Source organism: Melanotaenia boesemani, chromosome 15 (assembly GCF_017639745.1).
Source record: "Melanotaenia boesemani isolate fMelBoe1 chromosome 15, fMelBoe1.pri, whole genome shotgun sequence".
NCBI lineage: Eukaryota > Metazoa > Chordata > Actinopteri > Atheriniformes > Melanotaeniidae > Melanotaenia > Melanotaenia boesemani.
In genome coordinates, this window is record NC_055696.1 from 16,220,842 (window position 1) to 16,243,313 (window position 22,472).

Here is a 22,472-nt window from a genome sequence, read left to right on the forward strand (position 1 = left end):
TCCTTCTGGCCTTCACAGAGCAGCAAAATAGTCCTGGCCTGCATGTCAGCCACTGCAATTAACTGAGATTATGTCAAATAGAGTAGACACACTTTATGTGCATATAAAAAGAGCAAATCATTTGAATGAGATTAATTGGTTTTGTGTGCATGGGTCAAAGATCAGATACTCAGGTTTGAACAGCCTGCAGTTTTTGATGATAGTAGAACGTAAAAAGGAATAAGGAAATTGTAATAGCACTTTTCTATATTATGATGATTTTTCTATCGGAACGCTGTTGTATTTACGGCCACCTACTATAAAATCTCATTGCCATTGAAATGATTATTAAAGATCTCATGTCACAGGAGGAAATATGGCTTTTTTTAAGTAGTTGGAACTCATTTTGAGAAGAAAAAGGGAAATCAGTCTTTTTCTTTTATTTATCTGGCTCTTTTTAAATAAATGCAGTCACCATTTGTAGACTTTATTTAGTCATTTACTTGTCCTTACATTTGTCCTTCAACTCTGATATCTAGTTTTCTGTGTAAAGACAGAAATGTACGGGGTTATCACTTCAGTGTTAATGATAATTCTTGCTCTGAATGATAATGTAGGAAGAAAACCAAGTCACAAATTTCATGCAGGTACATTTACAAGAAGAGGTGGCATTAACTGTACGTAAAGTGAAACACAACAAATACAATAAACACACTTCACAAGTTTTATTAAAACTTTACAAATTAATAGGATTAATCTTCAATTCAATACATTTTTTGGAGCAGTTCAAAGGCAGGTGTGAGGGTGAAGTTTGGGGGCAGAGGGAAACGAGTGACATTTACAGAGGCAAAAAGAGTCTTACCATGTCGTGGTCCGAAACTGGTCCAATGCTAGTCACAAAAATGTCAGTCTTGACTTCAGTTACACGCTCTGTTGAAGCAGGAAATTGCCAGAGTGAGTGACTATCGGTGGCATTCATTAGCCCCTAACTACTTGTTAATACAAGACCACCTGGCTATAGCCTCTGATCCATTCAATCTATTCAGCAATATTTAACACTTAGACAGGCACACACATACACACACATACACACACACAAACAATATTAAGATGCCCATTTTAGAAGTCGATAACTGTTCCTGATGTTATTGGTCTCAGTGTCAGCTTCATTACCAGAAAAAAGGTTCAGTTTCTTAACAATTTGTGCATTGCTGCAAACACGCAACTTGTGTCCATAAAACCATCACAGGACCTCTGGGTCAGGATTTATTTGAAGAAGGTGACAAAGAGGACCAGTGTGTGTCTGTGCATGTGTGTTCAAGTACTTGAGAAGGTTTCTTCCTTTCAGCTGTCAAGCATGATTTATGAATGATACCCTTCATGATCCATAATTTCTTGCTAAACTTCTAGCAGGCTGGCTTTCATTCGCCTGTCTGTTTGATGCTTGCCGCATCATACCTCACGGTCCTCCCTATCCTTCACACTCACAGTTTTTACATTATATTTCCCTCCTTTTTCTTTTACTCTCCCTTTCTATTTCTTTATCTTTTTTTCATTCATTTTCTGTTTCCAGGATTTGTCTCTCAGACTCCCTGCCATTTTGCTTTTCTCCCTAACAATGGTGACTTGACAATGGAGTTAATAAAAGCCCACACAAAAAAAAATGACAGTCGCTGCGTGATAGGAAGTCCTGGTGTAATGACAACTTCACAAAAGCAGCAGGTAAATAATGACGACTCTTCACTTCTTTATTTAAATGATCATACAATAGTCTGACACTGAAAATGAGCCCACTTCCATATTATTCAGTCATATAGATATTTTTCTGTGCCTTCCTGTGGTAAGTAAAACTATTTCTAGGATGACATTTGCATCTTTGAAAAGAAATAGTAAAAAATAAATAAATAATAAGTCCAAACAGCCATCATGAGAGACGAACTATATTCAATGACTTGGGTTTACTGACCTCCCAGTCCTGGCCTGAGGCGATTGTCATAGCCATCCAGAAGGCTGTCTAAGATCTTGGTGAACACTGTAGTGTTATCTTTCTGTTCATCTGTCATGCCGTTCTGCCCAGAGCTGGCAAAGCAAAGAAGAAGATTTAAAGTCACAGCTAAAATACAAAACCACAGCCAAAACTCTCCACGGAATAACATCCAACTCTGTACAGAATCACACTGCAAAGACAAAAAGAGATGATCGCACTCCTGTAGATATGGCAAGAAGGCTCTGTTTAACTACGCATCACAAATCACATTGTAAAAACACTTATGGAAAAACACTGTTAAGAACTGACTTTTTTTATTGCAAATTTACAGTTCGTGTTTGAACATGAGATTTTAAATCAGTATGATGAATTAATAAGTGATTTACTGGCCTGTTTAGGGGACATGTTTGTTAGTTTACATTATGCTATTTATCAGGATGTGAAACTGCTCAAAGTGCACATGTGCATGTGGGCGCAAATCCGCATGTAGGCACAATAGAGAGAGGAGAGAGTGAGACAAAGAATGGAAGCAGAGAAATCATAATACATTATTTATACTTTAATATGGTATTTGAGACGACAAAGGCATAGCTGAATATGCTGTTTTGAACAACATGAAACAAAATGCTTAGAGCAATGCCGAAAACAGTCACAATCAGTAATTGTAAGAGCAGCGTTTGCATCTCCATGCATTAATATTTCAACACACTCCTAATCAGGGAAACAACTGCTAATTACATGCAGTACTAGAGGATAAAAGCAGGATATGAGAAAACTGAGACATCATGTGTGTATGTGTGTTTTTGAGTTGATGCATGCATGCACTGCGCTTGTAGATGTTCACACGGAAGCTAGCATAGATAATAATTTTGCAGTTTGGCTCTATCATCTTCTTTCTCATTGTCATGCCAGCAGCATTTGGTTTGATTGCATGCAAAATAAACAGTGAGTGTTTGAAAATAAGCTCTGGTAGCTGAACGGCTCCAAGGAGAGGGAGAGGTCATCAAGATTAGTTAGCGGGGACCTGCGACGGGAGAGAAGGAACAAGCAGAGGGAGCGCAGCATCTGGAGAAACATGTGAGCTAGAGCTCTAAAGAGAAGACAAGCAAGAGGAAATAAAAAGACGATAGCAGGGAGGAAGGAAATGTGAGAAAGGAAGGCTGCAAAAGGTGTGAATGCTGTTTCAACTGTCACCATTTTGAGGGATGTAGCTCACATTTAAGTTAGCAGGACTGAGGCAGATCCTACAGATCTTAACGTGAGCTATATAAATGAGGATGCACCAATTATATCACGCATGGATTTGCATCACAGAGTTAATGCACATCTCTCTCTCTGCCTCCAATTTCCTTTGGCTCACGAGCATCCCCCCATCTTCCGAAAGAAAAGAAAAAGAATAATATAAACAGCAACAATAAAATAAATTTAAAAAAAAAAGACAAAACATGATGAGTAATTTTGGTCCACAACAGCCCTGAAGGTAACTGCTTTGCAAAACTCGAATGTAAAACAATAATTAATACCTCTATTTGAGTCTGGGAAGCCAATTATGCATAAAAACAGACAACATAAACCGCATCCATGGGATGTCAGCTGAGACGGAAATAAAACATTGTCTCTCTCTTGCCATCCTTTGTAATATTCCCACTTTCAACATCTTTGTGGGCATTTTGAATTTGCCAAAGCAGTGCAAGGAACCAAAATTATTTTTAGGTTTGCCGACATGGTTACAATCTCCTTACTTATAGTTCACATGAATACAGAGTATAAGCCAGGATCTTCAGCTGTTTCCACTGAACTGATTTATCGGGGAGTGAAGAAGATCCACCCTTACAAGTTGTTATTCAGTAAAAATAACAGTAAAATAACACATTTGCATGTAATACTGTATAATAGGAGTAATAACAGGAGTGAAGATGATACAATGACTACATCAATTTTATCCATAAGGTTTTGTTAGAACATATGGTGCGACATGGTGTGAAGATCATTGATGTCTGTCAAGGATAAGAAAAGAAAATGGAGAGACACAGGTGGAGTGAAAGAACACACAAGTTTAGCAGCCAGAGGCTACTTCCTTCTATAACACTGTACACCATCTCCATCTACAGGTCATCTGAACAGCAACAGTGCCGTTCACACTCATGCTGCCAATGCCTCTCTCTCTCTCTCTCTCTCTCTCTCTCTCTCCCCCTATCTGTTCATTTCACTGTATATGTCACTTTCTCTCTATTTGATTCTCCTGTCTGCCGGATATCTAATTATAAGGTAATTTCTTTAGTTGGCAACATACTGTATCAGAGTGCTCGGTCCTCTTGATTACCGTGTCCTGCTCAAATCCCCAAAGGTGTGTGCATGAGTGTGTGTGTGTGATTCTGCATTTGACTTCAAAAGGGGGACTGGATTATACAGTAAATCTTTGGGTGATAATTGCTTTGCAGTTTGCAATGACAGTACTGGGGGGACTGTCACTGCAGTGCTTCAGTGCTTTCACATTTTCTCTAATGTACAGCTCATCAAATCCAGTAAATAAGACCCTCCATTTGCAGCCAGTAAATCTCAAATCCAAGCTGCAGTTGTGATTAATGAGTTAGATCGAATCAATTCCCAATGATGACATACAGCAGCGCCTCATACATTCGAAACAGAACACGTGATTTTCTCTTTGGCTTGGAGGGTTTAAGCTGAAACATGTATGATTTGGTTAGTTTTTTCTTTTCCTTTTTGGTGTAACTACTGAGGAAGCCAAGCCGGACCGTCTCAAGATATCACTATTTAAGCCAACTGCCTATGACAGTTCTACTGAATTATTCAACTGTGAGGAAAATCCTGATCCCTTCAATCTTTAGAGGATTCTCCACAAGAACCACATAGGGACAAGAGCTCAAATGATCTCAGGCAACTGGAGCAGCTGATGAATTGTTCTTTCAGAGCTGTTTTATTTGTGTTTATAAATGTTTAATTGGTTTGCATCCACATTCATCCAAAGAGTGTTTTCAAATATGCAGCAGACGAAGGGCTGCTTGGCATTTGAATCATGTGGGAATTAATGCAGTTGCTGTCACATGACAGTGAATCTTATTGCTGTCATCTCTAATCCAATTCTCTCATTTCTCTCCTTGTTTGTTTGCTTATGAGTAGCTGACATTCAACACTTCAGTGTTGACACTAAGCAGAAATGTCTGTACATTGACCCCTGCAGTTGCTGTCAAAAACACTAATCTATTGCAAAGAACATTTATTGCACACCGGCAAAGAGTAGCACTACAGTAAAGTGGATAGAGCTTATTTTGGCTCCTTCTCCCTGTGTTGCACTTCTTATTACCTTTGCAATTATACGTATGCAGGTGTCCTGTGGGGATGCCCCAGTTACAACCACAGTGAATGTACTCTGCAAGATTCTAACCCAATACACCAAGCACTAGGCAGGAAAATGGAATATCAGTCATATGATTGGCTGCTTCCCACCTTGGCTGGCTTCCAGATTTACAGAACTTTCCTCAAGCCAGCTGACCATTTGGCTGGCTGTGAATCTGCATTAAAAGATACTTGTACTTTTCAAAAAAACGGAATTTCATTCAATTTGCTGGTTCTTCCCAGAAATAGCTTGAACAAATCGGCAGATTTAGACCATTCATATTCTGTGAAGGACGTCAAAATCAGAACACATGAGCAATGTGCAGATGCATTTGAGTGTCCCAGACTTTCATGAGTTAACCAGTGTAATTCACAGGCACAAATGTATTTCCGTCACAAACTGGAGTTTTTTCTTACCTTTTCCCACCTAGTACACTGTTGGTGACAAGCAAGCAAGCCAAAACACACAGACAGGCCGCCCTGCTCCGTCCACACATAGTTGCAATATGAGGACCTTTCACTGCTGAAGACAGAGAAAAGGAACATCATTTCAATATAATATTCCAGTGTTACACCACTATCTCCAACATTTTGTCAGCTCAAAGTGTCAACAAACAAGGTGTGCTTAAAAAACACAGCTAAGAAGGATGATTGTGTCACTGTATATGTGCTTCATGTAAGGTTTTTGATCCTGGAACTAAACATCTCTCCCAGTTTCAGTGACAGCAAAGAACTCAAACCAAACTGCCACACGTGCACCTTCGACACAAAACCTTCTATCATTTCATTGTATATCATCATTTTGAATCAAGTGTCACATTGGCAGAGATATATTCTGCAGTTTAACTCTAAGAGAGCCCAAATCTGAAATAACAGTTCAACGCAGCCACGATGACAGAGGGATGTGTGTAAATAGATTTTCAGAACAGACGTTCATAACAGACGCATACGGCGGGGCTGCATCTGTAGCACATAACAATTAAGAAGAAATAACAAGGAAACACACCATCAAGCACAGAGCACCCTGTGTGAGCTTGTAGCACCTGTGAACAGCCTCTTCTAATTCCCTGCAATGTGAGGCGGCGGTACCGCAAGATCAAACTACCCCCCCTCCCCCCGGAAAATAAATAAATGAACAAATAAAAATTAAACACATTTGCTTCCTCCTCAGATATTCGCCAATGATGTCAGCCAGGTCATCAAGTACATAAGCAACACTCTGCGCTATTGAACATGCAAATTACAATGCTGATATTCACAGTCTGTTATGGAAAGCATAATCGATGTGTCCACGAGAGGGCCAGCTGCTTAAATAAGAACAGAAGCGCTAAAATTGTACAAACGGCCACAAAATTTTGCCCCTGAAACAGAGATCACGTAAAACACAATACCCTTAACACTTGCTTGTGGTGTTTCAAGGTGTGCTGTGACCGGATAAGGAACGCTTGATATACAATGCACAGAAAAAAAGAAGAAATGAAAATAAAAATAAATCCTTTGGCTGGCAAGGATTTAAAGCGAGGATGATGCAGATTAACGAACGGGAGAGAAAATCCCGGACAAGCACACTTTTTAAGTTATTCTAGGGGAATGTCACCCTCTTACCAGCAGCAAATGAATATTTTGAAACTGGCTTGAAAATTTTGCATGCAACTGGCATCCCTACAAGGCTGGTCTAAATGCATGCACGACGGTTCCAATCCGTGGCGGAGCAATTAAGCAAATGTGCGTTGATTCTGTTTATTCGGAGTGCTGTCCGTGGTGCTGAAACCGGGCAGCACCTACCGCTTCGTGCTTGTCATAAAATACCCCTTAAACGATCCCTATTTCGGTGATAACCTCCCCTACACCCCAATAAAACCGGTCTTCGATGGTAGCAGTTTCCAGCAACAAAACCCATCCGTTCCTAAAAACCGACTGTTACTCCCCTTTCCCCTTCTTTAGCCCGAAAAAAAAAAACGGTGAGAAAATAGAGAATACCACTTACAGCAGATGAGCCGATGCATATTGGGCGTCCGCTGACTATACCCCCAAACTTTTGTGAAAATATTTTTCTAGCCGGACTGAATGAGAAAAAAATCTCTGTGATCTCAGATCTGACGATTTTTAGCTTGAGGCTGGAGAAGCGGCTGCTGACGATATGCGCAGGTCTCTCTCACTGTTCATTGGTGGTGCTGTAGAGAGTTCAACTCTCAGTCTGTCAGTAACAGAAATGTTCTGCTAAACTATCAGTTCTGCTCTCCTTACATAAATGTTTTAGTTCATTGATCGTGCCTTTAAATTAGGGGCACGCAAACAGATAGGACTATGCCGACCTCAGTCTACTTCATTTTGGAATAGGCTGTGCCAACGTAATATTAAGACAAACCCGCCCATTTTATATGCAGCACAATTTAACTTCCACTGCTGTCGCTCTAATCTCTTTTCAGTGGCTGCTAAATAAAAATCCTCTTACATTTTCAACTAGAATTCCTTGTTTTCTCCCCCATCGCGCGTTATCCGCCAGTCTCCATGACTCCTACGTGATGATTCTCAAAGAGCTCAAATTCGCCGACATTTCATTTATATGAAGACCCTTTCCCAACCAAGACAGTTTATGCATCTTATCTACAAGAGTACCACTTATAAAAACCAACAAGTACTTACGATGCGGCGAGACAGAATTAAACACGAATGGATAAGACTAGGAGCGCACAAGCTGGGAAGACACCGTCAGAATAATAATAAAAAATACTGACCCCCTCACCAGATTGCCACCACTGATGAGACGAACCTGTATCTGCAATAAAATCCTCTTCGAATCACTCACCGTCTCCTAAAAGCCCACGTTTCGCATTGAGACAACAGCGCCGTGTCTCTGTTTACAGCCAAATATTCTGCTGCTACAGCCGCGCGACTCCAGACTGAACACAGAACGGCGAGGAGCGCTGAGCTGCGTGCATCTGCAAGGGAGGAAAAAAAGGGGGCTTATGATACGCGGCGTATATTTCTGTAGTCATCTGCGTATTCAACTTAAACTACAAATCAGAGGACATTTTAATCACCAAGGACTGTAGCATGAGGCAGGCGCGGACAGGAAGGGCATTCTTATGGGGCAGTTCACATCATATCAGTGTAATTTATGCCTTCTATTAATCCCGGCTGTTGACAGAATGCTTTTGACAGTGGAAGAACTCATTTTTTTGACTAGGGGTTTATTTTCATCACAGCAGAACAGGCAGAGTGAGCTGGCAGTGGAGTCACGTCAGTCTGGTCTGCAGTGCAACGTTTCCTCTGAGAGCGTGTGTGTTGCCTCCTCACGCGTGGTTAAAGTAATGCATGTGCGTGATTAGTTATGAGGGACGTCATGGGCTTATATGCACTGTATTCTCTGGATTCAAAAGCACTGTCTCTATCTATCTATCTATCTATCTATCTATCTATCTATCTATCTATCTATCTATCTACAAAAAAAAAAAAAAAAAAAAACCTCCGTTACCCACTCCCCACTCTTTTCCCATATTTTTGCACTTGCATTTCTTCTCCAGACTCGATGCTGCAGGTGCATGTGCATCTGCTAATATTTTTTTAAATCCCTCCATCACCCCATCCATCTGCTTCTGTACAATTGATGCCATTATAATGCAACTGGAGTTTCGTTTCAAGACCCCACCACCACCACCTTCCCTGAAAGCCATTCGCAACCGCTGCATGTGACTCGATTTGCCTGTGCTCGCGCGTGCACGTGCGGGCGTGCACGACCAACACGTGCCCGCATGCTAGTGTTTTTTCTTTTCTTTTTTTTTTCACAACGTGCACGCCCGCATCGGAAATCTGAGAGAAGGGAAAAGTAAGTGCGACCGCCGCCGTCGGGGCTTCAGCCTCCCGGCATCTTAATAACCTTTCGCTCTACCAAGGAGGAGACTTTCTGCGCGGGCAACAAGAGGCAGCTTCTCAACAGTGCAAGTGATTTTCCATTGGCGCCGTTCAAACAGCAAAAACAGCCGACTTGCCTTCCCACAGCTCCATCTCTGGGCAGGTGATGGGAAGGGTTAGTGAAACGCGTGTGTGTGAGTGTGTGTAGGGCTAAACGGAGAAAGATGGATGACGGTAATTTAGGTGAGAGATGTGCGGGTTATGGGAAAATAATCACTCGCTGTGAACACTGCCTTGGAATTTTGAAAGAAGGGATTTTGACAAACTGCGCCCCCTCCTTACTGTTTGTGCATCTTTCATGGTTCTGAATGTGATGATAATTTGTCTCATTTCACAAAAAACTAAAATGACCCACAGTGGTAAACTGGCCCCAGGAAGAAACCTTGCATAAATGCACATCAGTAGAAACCGCAACCTGCTGCCACCAGTTGTGTCATCTCTTGTGTTTCACCTCTAACTTTTCATGTAGGCCTATTGCCATATTGAAAGTTTGCAGGTCAGACTTGAATAAGACATTGTTGGCTGTGTGTGGTATTTGTCTATTTGTAAATCCACAAATAGGTGATGCCAAAGTTTTTCCTGTCCGTACCATACCGTTATCTACTTTCTCATTGATACTGATATCAATACATTTTGCACCTTAGAAGACAGTCACGGTTGTACATTAATATCGTTATTGCACAGGCAATAAATAATATAAATAAACCTCAATAACATCAATACTTGAAAGAAACACTTTCACTTTTAAGAACAAATAAATCTTTTTAAAATGCTAAAAAAAAAATTAAACCACTAATTAACGTAAAAATTTTCACATTTAATAAATGAAAAATGCCAAAATATAATATGCATAAGTAATATGATAAATATAATAAAATAAAAATCAAACTTTATTTATAAAGCACTTTTCATACAAAAAGCAGAACCATGTTTTATATAAAAACTAATTTTGAGTATATATAAAACCGTCACACACAAGTATAAAACAAAGTTCAATAACACACCCCTGATCATACTCTCACACACACACATCATCATCACACTCAGCACACATATACAACTCCCAGCCCTCTTTGCACAAACATAAACTCTGACATTTAGTTTCTATCGCTTTAACTGAAACATTTGAAAATTTGACCAGAGGTAAACATCTGGATATAAAAATCTGGCCTGATGCTAAGGTGAGGAAACAATATCCTTCCACACCAGGAGCCGCCTCACCAAAGACCACATATAGCGTTATCACAGGAAACTGCCGAAATCAGGGCAGCCAGGGGCCCCACAATACAGCCAGAGCTGTAGTGAAAGACCCCACAAACCACCCCACCAGGGCAATGTCCAGAGTAAGTACCCACAGACAAAGAAGACATTGCCCCCTATGCGATGGATCCCCATGAGGAAAACACTGAAGTTAAAAAGGTAAAACAAGATAAAAAATAAACCTAAAAACAATGAAAACAAAAAAGTACACAATTAATAAGACATATAAAATAATAAATGGACAAATATATATATATATATATATATCCTAAAAAGATAGGTCTTGAGCCTCTTTTTAAAAAACATGAACAGTCCCTGTAGCCTTGAGGTTCTCTGGCAGGCTGTTCCACTGTCGAGTGCCATGATAGTGGAATGAGGTCTCACCATAAGCTTTAGCTCTAACTTTAGGAACAACTAAAAGGCTGGTACCAGAGGACCTCAGGGTCCTCAAGGGCTCAAAACTTAAAAGAAGGTCAGATAAAAAAACAAGGTCCAAGACCATTAAGGCATTTATAAACAAATAAAAGAAAGTTGAAATCAATCTCAAAACGCATGTGGAGCCAATGCAGTAATTTTACAACTGGTGTAATGTGTTCCCACCCTCTGGTCCTCATCAGAACACGTGTAGCTAAACTTTGGAGTAATTGCAGGTCAGAATTAAACCAGGTAACAGTACCAGAGACGTCCACCAGATTTCTAAGTCTGTTTAATAAAATGTGGTGATCTTCTGAATCAAAAGCTGCCCTAAGATCGAGCAGCACCAGGACTGAAAGTTTCGGAGAGTCCATGTTACATCTGAGATCATTAATAATCTTTAAAAGGGGTGTCTCGGTACTGTGGTTTGTCCTAAAACCAGACTGATGTTCTTTTCTTATTGCTCTGTTTATTTTAAAACTCATGCAATTTGATAAAAACAACTTTTTACTATAATCTTACTTGAAAAGGGTAAGTTGGATACAGGTCAGTAGTTATAAAATATGTTGGGATCTAAATTACTCTTCTTCAAAAGGGGCCTCCCCACTGCTGTTTTGAAGGCAGATGGGAAGAACCCTTATTTGAAAAGAGTAATTAACAATGTTATAAGCTCAATGAAATGTTTTTAAAAAGGATGTGGGATTGGGATCTAGAAGGCAGGTTTTTGGGTTTAGTTGGGAGAAAACTTAACCAAAGATCTTTGCATAAACTCTCCAGTTTTTCCTTGGGTAAGAAAAATGCTTCAGACATGTTAGAATAAACATTTTGGTGAGATAAAAGACTAGATCTACACTGATCTAGTCTTTTATCTCATTGAAGCACTGATCTTACCTTGAAGTGGTCTGCAAAGTCCTCACATGCAGTGTCTGATGCTGCCATGGAAGACTTGTTAAATATGTGTTTAATTGAAGATCTATTGTTTTAAAAAGGAATTTTGGAATGTTTTTGTTTTGTGTGATAAGATTTGAAAAATGGAGGGTTCTTGCTTGTTTCACTGCACTGTTGTAAATGTTTTGCTGTTCCTGAAAGATCCGTGAGTGAGTGGTAAAAACATTAGTTCCTGTTTGATTTGGATGTATGCCGTAATGTTTGAAAATGCATGGTCTGTTGTAAGAGGTTGTCAACATATGGAATGTGAAGCTGTTGCAAGTGGCTGAATTTCATGTCCCCAAAACGGGGGGAGGGAAGTGGACCAGAGATGATGCATCGTTTCTTTAACTTTTTGATGCTGTGAAGGGTTTCGGGAAGGCTTAAGGGTTTCGGATTGCTGCAACTTGAGAGTTTTTGTGCCTGTGTGAAGTTTTGTGGACAGAGAAGAGTTGTGTGAGGCGGATGTTTTCGGCAGCAGCTGCTGCAGGAGGGGTAGTGGTGGTTCTTGATACTGAGGCACCAGCAACAGTGGCCACAGATGAACACGTTGTAGTATGGGCCCCCACTGGGCCACGCTCGTGGTCAAAATGGCGATGAGTCCCAGGGTGTCCACTCACCACATCCCCTTGCAACAGTTTGAAGATGAGCATTGCACATGTCAAACCTCTCTCTCGGCATGAGCAGGGACAGAAACAACAACTGGCCGATTGCTACTTGGCGTTGAACCCTCAGTCCAAGCAGCCACAGGACCACAAGTACAGACAGAGCCTCATAGTGGTTGGAGAGGACAAGGCCATCACGGTTTGAGGCTTTCTAAAAATAAATAGCTTTTTATGGGATCTGAACATGCTCAAAAACTCACCAAATTTTGCCTACACCCCCAAAGGAATGCGTAAATTTATGTATTTTGGGGTGCTCTGGACGGTTCGGGCAAAATTGAACGAGAGCGCCACCTATTTATGATGCCCCGTCACTGCATGTCATCAATCTTTATAAAAATCCGTACACACATTCTAAATGCTCAGGCGAATAAAAAATCCTCTTGGAGTATTTGCTGAAAACCAACAGGAAGTTGGCCATTTAAGGTCAAAGTCGCCATTTTGGCATTTTACTGACGTTTACAATCTATCTTCTCCTAGAGATTTCATCACACTGGCACCAAAATTGCTCAGTATGTTCAGAAGGCATGTGTCTTTAAAAGTTGTCAAAAATTTTCTCAAAGGAGAAAGTGTATAGCAGGGGCGTGGCCTCAAAGTTTGATGCATCGCCATGAAAAACAAAAGTAATATAACTTCCACATAAAACAAGATATCTGAACCAAAATGGCCATGTATGATGCCAGTCCCATCTTGAACACAACTACATGCCAATATTTGGATTATGAATTGGCCACGCCCCCTGGCAACCGGAAGTCATGGTTTTTACTTGATGACCCACTTCTCTGATGTTTTAGACACAACCAGGCCCAAACTGGGTCAGACAGCAGAAAACAAGTTGGTGATGATATCCGGTGAAAACTGTTGCTCTATGCTGCAAGGCGAGACCATGGCGCCATGGCGAACTTCGCTAAGACGGCATGACATCATAAATCAAAATAAGTCCCTCAATTTTCATCCAATAACCATCACACTCATAGGAATTAGTCATGGTCCGGTCCGAACAGACCTATATGACCACTTCCAGTGTAGCCCTAAGCCCCGCCCACTTTCAACAGGGAGGGCTTTTTTTCAGATGCCAGGGTCCTTCTCCGTAGGCATGAACTCCAGACACTTGAAATTGCTTCACAACAGGTTAAACCCTTTCATGATACCACAGTAAAAATCTCAAGTTCCTTTGCCAAGCATAACCATGGTGAATATTGGTCCGACGCCATCACACAGGAATTACTTGTAACTCACCTATTGTACCATTGATCTTCACCAAAATCGGCAGGAAGGAACGACATGGAACTGAGCCAAATTGGCATATGCTGGAAAAGTTGCAATATGGCTCTATAGCGCCCCCTACAAATGTTTAATTGACCATAACAGCACACTAAATTGACCGATATGGCTGAAATCTGGCATATTGATAGAACTTGCAAGAATGTACAAAAAAGCCTCCTGGACCTAAATGTTAACTTCAACAGGAAGTCGGCCATTTTGAAAAAAGTCATTTTTGGGGTAATTTTTGCATTTTTCTTTGACTTGCATTTAAACAAACTCCTCCTAGAGATTTTATCGTACTGGCCTCAAAATCAGTCTGAACACTCCAGAGGCATGTGTGATGAGAAGTTATAAAAAACTCTCTCAAAGGAGAAAGGGCATGGCAGGGGTGTGGCCTCAAACTTTGATATCTCACTATGAGAGATGAAATTGATATAACTTACATACAAAACAACATATCTGAACCAAAATATGCCCATGTATGATACCATTTCCATGCTGACCACATCGACATGTCCAGATATTGTTAACACCATAGCCCCCCCCCCCCCCCCCCCCCCCCCCCGAAAACAGGAAGTACCGCATTTTCTTTTTACCAATGAAAACCTTGAAAACCTAAGCAAACTCATCAACATCATCCTTGATGAACTAATGATTCACATTATAAAAAACTTCTTACACCATCATGATTAAAATGGCTGCCTGTGAGGTTTCAGTTCTTCACCATGAAACAGGAAGTAGCTATAACTCTGGACTCAGTTGACCAAAGAACGTTTTTTATTTTTTTCATTTGTCATTAAAGTCCCATCCTGAACATGTTAGTATATAAAAAGACACTATGGCCCCACCTACAGGCAATGTTTATATGTGCTTTTGTTTGTATTTATTTCACACAATTGGTCAGAACATGGTCATGAACACTTCTGATGTCATTATTGGGCCCGTTGATGTACCAGGTGATCCTCGGAGGGAGACAATGACCACCAAGGCAGAAAACCTGGGGACAAGTGAGCATATGGCTGATGGGGCGGTGCAATAGGCTGGAGTGGTGCCAGAGGTGCGAGGGCCTTCATCGCTGCTTTCAGCTTTTATTTTGTTTTGTTTTGGGTTTTTTGTGGCTTCCAACACTTTTTTTAACAATCTTTTTTTTGTCATTGTGTCATTGTTGATTGTTTCGTTGAAGCTGGAAATGCATATTATCAAAATATGAAATCTAAGGTTTATACTGATCAAAATGCTAAAAAAAAAAAAAAAAAAAACATTAAAAATGTAAAATTATACTTTGGCTGACTTGTTATATGGTAGATTTTAAAGGGTTAAAATGAGTGAAGGAATTGTTGGACTGACCAGAATGCAGAGGTCAGATGTTATTCTTGCCAGACTGCAGGACACCTGTCATTTTACCGGAGGACACAAAGCTCCTGTGATTGCAGTCTGTAGCTCCTATCCTGCAGAGCATTAGGAGTGACTTGCCTCAATCAGTCATCCTGAGAAACAAATCAAGCTGTTGTTGAAGACAAAAGTAGGCTACCCCACTGCGAGCTGCTCTCTGCAATCAGCAAAACTTGCCATCTTCTCTGAGTCACTGTTCGAGGTCAAGTCCAGTGTGACATGGGTGTTAAGGTGTACACACATACACGGCCATACCAAATCATATGCACTTGCTCATTTAGGCTGACATGCACATTTTAATACAGTGCAAATAGTGCAAATGTCTTGCCAAGCAGAAATTCTGTGAGCACGCAGTCAAATTGTTTTATTTAAAGAAAACTGAACTTACTGCGTGTGCATGTAAATGCAGACAAGCTGTATGTAAACACAGCTGCTTAAAGCAGAAACACTCAAGGTTCATAGCATGCAGATCTGGCTATTCATATCTGTGGTATCCTTTTTTTAAGATGTTTATGTAGATATAGATGTTCTAGCTTTTGTTTTTTTCCCCTAACAACACTGCAATGTAATGTCCGGTATAAAAAGTGGATGGATGGATGGATGGATGGATGGATGGATGAATGGATGGATGGATGGATGGATGGATGGATGGATGGATGGATGGATGATACTTATTTTGTGTGAAACAATGGCATCATAGCAATTTATGTAAAATCATCTGTAGCATTTGTGTTGTTTCTCCCTGAAAAAATGTATTATTTTACTGTTTTTTACTACTGAAATGTAGTTCTAAGATAGGCTGAGACATATTTGGACATTAACACAATTGTCATGATTTGGGCTCTGTATATCACAACATTGGATTTGAAATTAAACAACTGAAATGTAATAGAAGCGAGAGAGAGAGAGAGAGATAATTAATATGTTTCATGGCATAGGCAGTGAGTTTGGGACACTTGTGAGAGAGGGAGGGCCAAAAGTTTTCATGATTAACCTGCTAAAATTGGACTTGCAATGTCCCATCACTGGATAATTCCAACAGTTCCTCTTCTGCCTTACCGGTGGGGCAATTTACAGTAACTTGTTGAAGTGCATAGATATAAAAATAAATATCTCCATCATATCATGTTTTAACTGTTACATTGCTAGTCTAAAGGGAGGTTACTGGTTCAAAATCTATCTTTAATTTCCACATGCAGTTATTCACTTATTCAGAGATAAGCCAAAACTTTATTTTAAGTTTTATTGTTTTATTTTTATTCTTTATTTTATTTTATTTATTTTTTTCTTGGGTGGAAACAGTAGCTCGCGGACGTTGCTGGAGAATGAGAATCAATGACTACCTGAAGCCTGGAACCCATGAACATCACCTAACCCTGGCTTTCCTCCTTTGTGATCCTTTGCTCGACCTTTACTGCAGTTGTCTTCAGTTGATGCTTGTTTGTGGGTCTTTCTACCCACCCTCTTTCTGAGATTTATGGTCAATCAGGTTTAGATCTGATGACTGACTGATGACCTTTTTGAGTTCCCAAGCTTACCAGCGCACTCTCTTTCTCTCAGAATGTACCAAACTCTTGTTTTAGTCACTCCTAACATTTGTACTGTCTCTCTGATGGATTTCTTCTTTCAAAGGACGGTCTATTTCACATCCATTGAGAGCTCCTGCATGTTGTGGGTTCACAGCAACAGATTACAAATGCAAATGCCACACCTGGAGTCACGTCCTGACCTTTTACCAGCTTAACTGATGATGGATGCATGAGGAAATTAACTCATATTAAAGAGTTGTAATCCCAAAACCTTTCCTTTGATTTGGGTGTTCATACCATTAAGTTAAAGCTGAGTCTGCATTTCAAGTACATATTGATTACACAACTGTATTTTGTGTATGTTTTAGTACACCCAAAGTAACAAAATGTGTGTCAGTGTCCACATATATACGGACCTGACTGTATTTTTGTTGTCCCAACAGGTCTTAAGATTCAGTAAACACAACTTTTGGAGAACAACAGTACAAGATTTTGCATTGCGTCATTGTTAAGAGGAAATTAGGAGGGTGATAGCAACAAGGTGCTGTAAGTAAAATATACTTTCAAGAAGTAGTCAGCAAGTGGCAACACATTTCTATAAGGAAGACATTTTGGCAGTTTTGGGGTATGAAGGATTTAGATGTGTCTTGTCAACATAATCTCAAGGAGGAAAAACTTCAGTGAATATTTTTGAAAAGCAATTATTGCTGCACAAGTGGATAACATTCAAGAAATTTATGATGTCCTAGCAAGTTCACTCCATGGTCAGACTATGTTCAGAGAAAGTACACAACCCCAAGAACTACATCTCAGACACTATAGGCCTCACTTGACAATTTACATAATAAAGTGCAATTATAAATAGACTGTATGACATCTTTTGAAAGGATTAGGAAGTTTTCGGTCATAAAGGACAGTGTCATGTGGTGAAAACTAAACTTAGTGAAAACCACAACATAGCACTGATTAAAACTGATGACAGCACATCAAGACAAAAGCCCTCATACCAACAGTCAAGAACAGTGGTAGAGGAGAATGATTTGTGCCTTGTTTGGCAGACACTAACCCTCAACACTTTCCACTCTTTGAGTGAACTGCAGAGTGACCATTGAGTCCTATAACGTATAAAACCTCCTGTACCGTTTATTACTCTTGTACACGATGGGAGCAATACATTTTTTTTAAACTTCCAAACATTTTACTAACATTTTATTATTTACAAGAGTGTAATGCACATCTTCATTTAACATGAATCCCTATTATTGAAGGTAGCTCAAGATTTTAAAAGGTCCGTAAGAGCAAAAAAAACAAAACAAAAAAATCTTAGAACAGGGGTGCCCAAGTCTGGTCCTCGAGATCTACTATCCTGCAACTTTTAGATGCAACCCTTCTCCAACACACCGGAATCAAATGACTGGCTCGTTACCAGGCCTCTGCAGAGCTGAATGACACGCAGATGACATCTGATTCAAGCCTGTTGGAGAAGGGTTGCATCTAAAAGACCGAACTTGGGCACCCCTGGCTTAGAAAATTAACAACTCAGGAGTATATCCTGTAGTGTATGTATACATAATTTTCACCACAAATTTTTCTTAGAAATGTTTTAATCTCTCATATATGAGTGTTAATCTAAAAGCTAAAGACAGCTTCTTTAGCTTTTAGAGAATGGTTCCTATGGCTGCTGCTGACATACTTCAGGGTAATTTCACTCAGTTAGGAACCTTCCAAAGCAAAGATTACAGTTTATTTAGACCCAGTTAGTAAACATCCAGCCTCTTGTGGCCACTGAATAAAGTGCATCCTAGAATCATATCCATTATCTACATTATTCAGCTGTGGCAGCTGCTGATTACTGGCTGGATGTGAATTCTACTAAATTTGAAAATTCTTCTGTCAGTCGCCCTTGATCTTTGTCTTGTTTCCTCCATTTAATCTTGCCTGGTTTACATCCATATCGGCTCTTGTCTCCATTCCCACCACAAAAACACAGATGCCTGCTCATGAAAATACACTTGTCATATACATAGATACAGTGCTGTGGAAGCGAGCAAGTGATGCCACGAAGCGGAGGCACACAGCAGCACCAGTGCTCTCACTCCTCAGTTTACATAACACTGATTATAGCCCTGAGATTTAGCCAACCACCAAGCAACAGTTTAGTTTTGCCTGGGCATTAAAATTTCACTGACCATCTGTTCAACCCTTTAGTTGCTTTTCTTCAAATACTTTCCCTTGATGATGACTCTACCAAGAAAAAAAGTCTACTGCTGCCACTCATGCCTCAGAAAATATTTTTAAAGCAAATCAGTGTAAAATTCTTGTTATTTAGTATTTCCCTTTGACTTATCATCATTCTATACATTTGTACTTCAAATGACATTTTAAAGATTAGGTTGACTTTGTTTTAATTTTTTTTGTGTAAATTTAGTTTTTTTTTTTTTTTTTTTGACTCTTTGAGCAATTTTTCATTGTGATTTGAAAGGTCATTTACCTGCAATAAAATCATGACAGCTACATGCATGAATTCATTTATTTGCAAAACAGTCAGCTGTTTGTATCTTGGCCTGGCCAAGTGGCTTGGACCCATCTGTAAGAATTTATAGTAACAACTAATGTGCTAATGCAGAAAATGCTCCTGACCAAGCAGGGACCTCCAGGGCTGGAACATGGATCAGTGATAAAGAGGACAAGAAAATGATCCAGGTGTTTTTATAGATAGTTTATATTATATAAATGTGACAAGATATTATTTTATCAATATTTTCATAGGTCAAATAGAAAAATCAACAAACTGAGTAAAAGTTAAAATCAGATTTAAATACAGAAAAAAACATCAATGTGCATGTCTGCAGAAGTAAAATGGTTTATTAGAAAAAATGTGGTACTATAATTCATGATTTTTTAGGTAATTAAATGCAATTTCAGTACCTTTACATCAGTGCGGTTTCCCATTCTTTTTTAAACAAGTAATAAATTAACATGTAGGCTACTTGGCTGTACAGTTTGGACAAATTAAAACCCTTGATGTGAAAATAATTAAACATTGTTTCATTCAAAAACATCTCTCCATTCTTCAAGGAAAGCTTTGTTTGACTTAAGGAATAATGCTAAACTTAGGAATATCAAATCTCAGAGTGATGCCATTAAACTACTCCACCCATTTGCTACTTCAAGATTAGACTACTACAATTCATTATTAATAATCATCCATAAAATTCTCTGAAAGGTTGATTCAAAGGATCCAGTTGATCCAAAATGTTGCAATGAGGGTTCTAAAAAAAAATAAACAGGGCAGATCTTTTTTTTTTTCTCTCAGTTAAATCCAGAATTATTATTTTACTTATATATAAAGCTCTTCCCAACAGGACGCTTTGCTCTTAGACTGCAGGCTTGCTTGTGTTTTCTGGAGTGTCTAAAGGTTGAATGGGAGGCAGACCCTTCAGTTATAAGTCCCCTCACCGATGGAACCAGCTCCCAGTCTGAGCTCAGGAAGCACACACTGTCTCTGATTTTAAGAATAGTCTTCAAACTTTCCTCTTTGAGAACACATAGTCAGGGCTGGGTTAGGTTATCCTTAACCCTTTAGTTATGCTATTATTAGCCTGTGCTATAATGGGTTAAAGACATTATTGTTGTCATTAACTTGTATTTCTCTTTTTTGCTTTCTCAGCAGGTATTCCTGGCTTAGTGTTACGGTGCTTGCTGACCCCTCTTTCCTGTTTTGGCAATGTCCAACCAGTTGAGGCAGATGGCCGCCCTTCCGGAGTCTGGTTCTGCTGGAAGTTTCCCTTTATTAAAATGGGCTTTTCCTCTCCGTTGGCCCGTGGATCCTCAGGACAGGAGATGGGCTTAAAGAAAAGATTTGATGCAATCTGTTTGTTTTCTTTAGCATGGAAACATTTTTTTTAAATATGTATTTTCATTTATAACACCAATTCTAATGAATCAGACAAGTGGTGCTTATAAAGACTTATAAATGGATTATTATTGGATTGCAGTAAATATTAAACAATATTTTAACAGAATTTTACTGTATCTCTAAAATGTCTTGAAATGACATTTTTTCATTAATTTACATAATATTAAAAATAATAATAATTTAACTGAAATTTGATATATTAGCTGACATATTTTGTACTTTGTCAGTGTGAGGATAAGTTTACTATGAATCAGTTTACATGCATTTTTATATTTTGTTGACTGATGACATCAGCATTTATGAAATTTTGTATTTTCACACAGCAATAAGATTTGTGCTCGAAACCCCTCTGGATTGTAATTCTCTGACAATGCGTGGTAACTATGGTGATTTGAGTGGTTAAATATATCATGAAATTTCACAATGTTATACTTGACAGGCCCTCTGAATGTGAAGCAACTCAACCTCTTGTGTATTGCACCTTGCTTCCATACTGTCGTCCTTTTGTCTGATATTTCCTCTGAGTGCAGTTTACAATTTAGAGTGCTGACATTAATGGATCATAAACTCTCTTCCCTCTCCAGATGTGAGGGAGAAATTATAGAGTAGCACCATTAACCATCGCAATTATATAGAATGGCAGGTTCTCTCAAACATCCCACTGATCCCAAAATAAAGACAGAGGAAGAGAGACTGAGTTGATTGGGAAAAAAAGGAGATGCTTTGTGATTGTTAGCACAAGGTAATGAAACACTGAAAAGGTGACATTATCAACATGTGGGCTGTGAGATTCAGCGAGACTGTTTCTGTCTCTATTTCTGGAGGTGTAGGAGTATTTGTGTATGCATGTGTGTGTTTGTGTGAACATTTCCTTGTGTGTGTGTGACCAAGAGAAAAAACCGATGGTGTCACTGTGTGCAAGTGTGAAAAAGAGAAAATGACAGAATAGAAAACAGAGACAGCGAGAGGGGAGTGGAGAAAGAAAAGATTTTCACACATCACCCAACTCATTAGAACCTAACATTCAGTCATTCAGCAAAACTTTGAGTGTGTATGGAGGTGCTATTCTGGGTTACAGCCACAAAAAGTTGCTCTTCAATTGCTGCCCGCCAAGAATGAGAATTTTTTTTTCTTTTCAACTCTTATCCTTGTGATTAATGCCTGAAGATTTATTGTTAGCATATCTCAAAATGTCAAGTGCTGAAATATGCTGAACAATAGCCTGCTGTACTCCTACATCAAATCAGGAAAGCATACTCTGCAGAAACATCATTTTCCACAATTAAGTGATTCACATTTTTCTGAAAAGCTTTTTTTTTTTTTTTCCAGGCTTTGAAACATGCTCATTCTTGCCCTTTTAACTGTTGTAATCAGTGACGGTGACTTTACAGTGTCTTTTAAAATAGACCCGTTCAGTGTTGTTTCCCCCTAATTTCATGGCAGTGCACACATTAAATGGGCGAGTTCATTTAAGCTTTATCAGTTATATTTTCCACTGAAATCCTCCACAGCTCCAAGCAAACTCAGAGCTACAATTAAAACAGCTAGATTAGTCTAACAGAAAGAAAAAAATTAAAAAAAAGAATTAAGGAGAAACTAAATAGTCATATCTGGAATGACAGCACAACAGCCTGAGTCATTGATTGTTAAATGCCGCCGTTAGCCCTCGGAAATCCTGCTAAACTGCAACTAAATTTCAAAGTTTTGCAAAGGCTTGAAGATTTCTGTGAAACAACATGATACACACATTTTAATTGCAATGTTTTTTTTTTCATTTATTATAATGGCACCTGCTTTCAATGTCATTATAGATATGTGACTCATTATTAAAAAACAAATATTTTTTCTGAAATCTATGCTGACAC

The 22,472-nt window shown here is 39.3% G+C and overlaps 1 protein-coding gene across 5 annotated transcripts in view; it reads right to left on the minus strand.

Moving 5' to 3' along the window:
* gabra1 (gamma-aminobutyric acid type A receptor subunit alpha1) overlaps nucleotides 1–8,283 on the minus strand; it is a 33,484-nt gene extending 25,201 nt beyond the window's left edge. The window contains exons 1-4 of one of the 5 annotated variants that reach the window (XM_042007702.1): nucleotides 8,097–8,283; nucleotides 5,741–5,846; nucleotides 1,946–2,058; nucleotides 842–909 (exon numbers count right to left, since the gene is read on the minus strand). In XM_042007702.1, coding sequence (XP_041863636.1) covers nucleotides 842–909; nucleotides 1,946–2,058; nucleotides 5,741–5,820 — 261 coding nt within the window. In that variant the 5' untranslated portion in view covers nucleotides 5,821–5,846; nucleotides 8,097–8,283. Of the gene's footprint in view, nucleotides 1–841; nucleotides 910–1,945; nucleotides 2,059–5,740; nucleotides 5,847–7,310; nucleotides 7,563–8,096 lie in introns of those variants that run through there. The other 4 variants (XM_042007701.1, XM_042007699.1, XM_042007698.1 and 1 more) reach the window with 4 other exon arrangements.
* Between the last annotated feature and the right edge of the window lie 14,189 nt (nucleotides 8,284–22,472).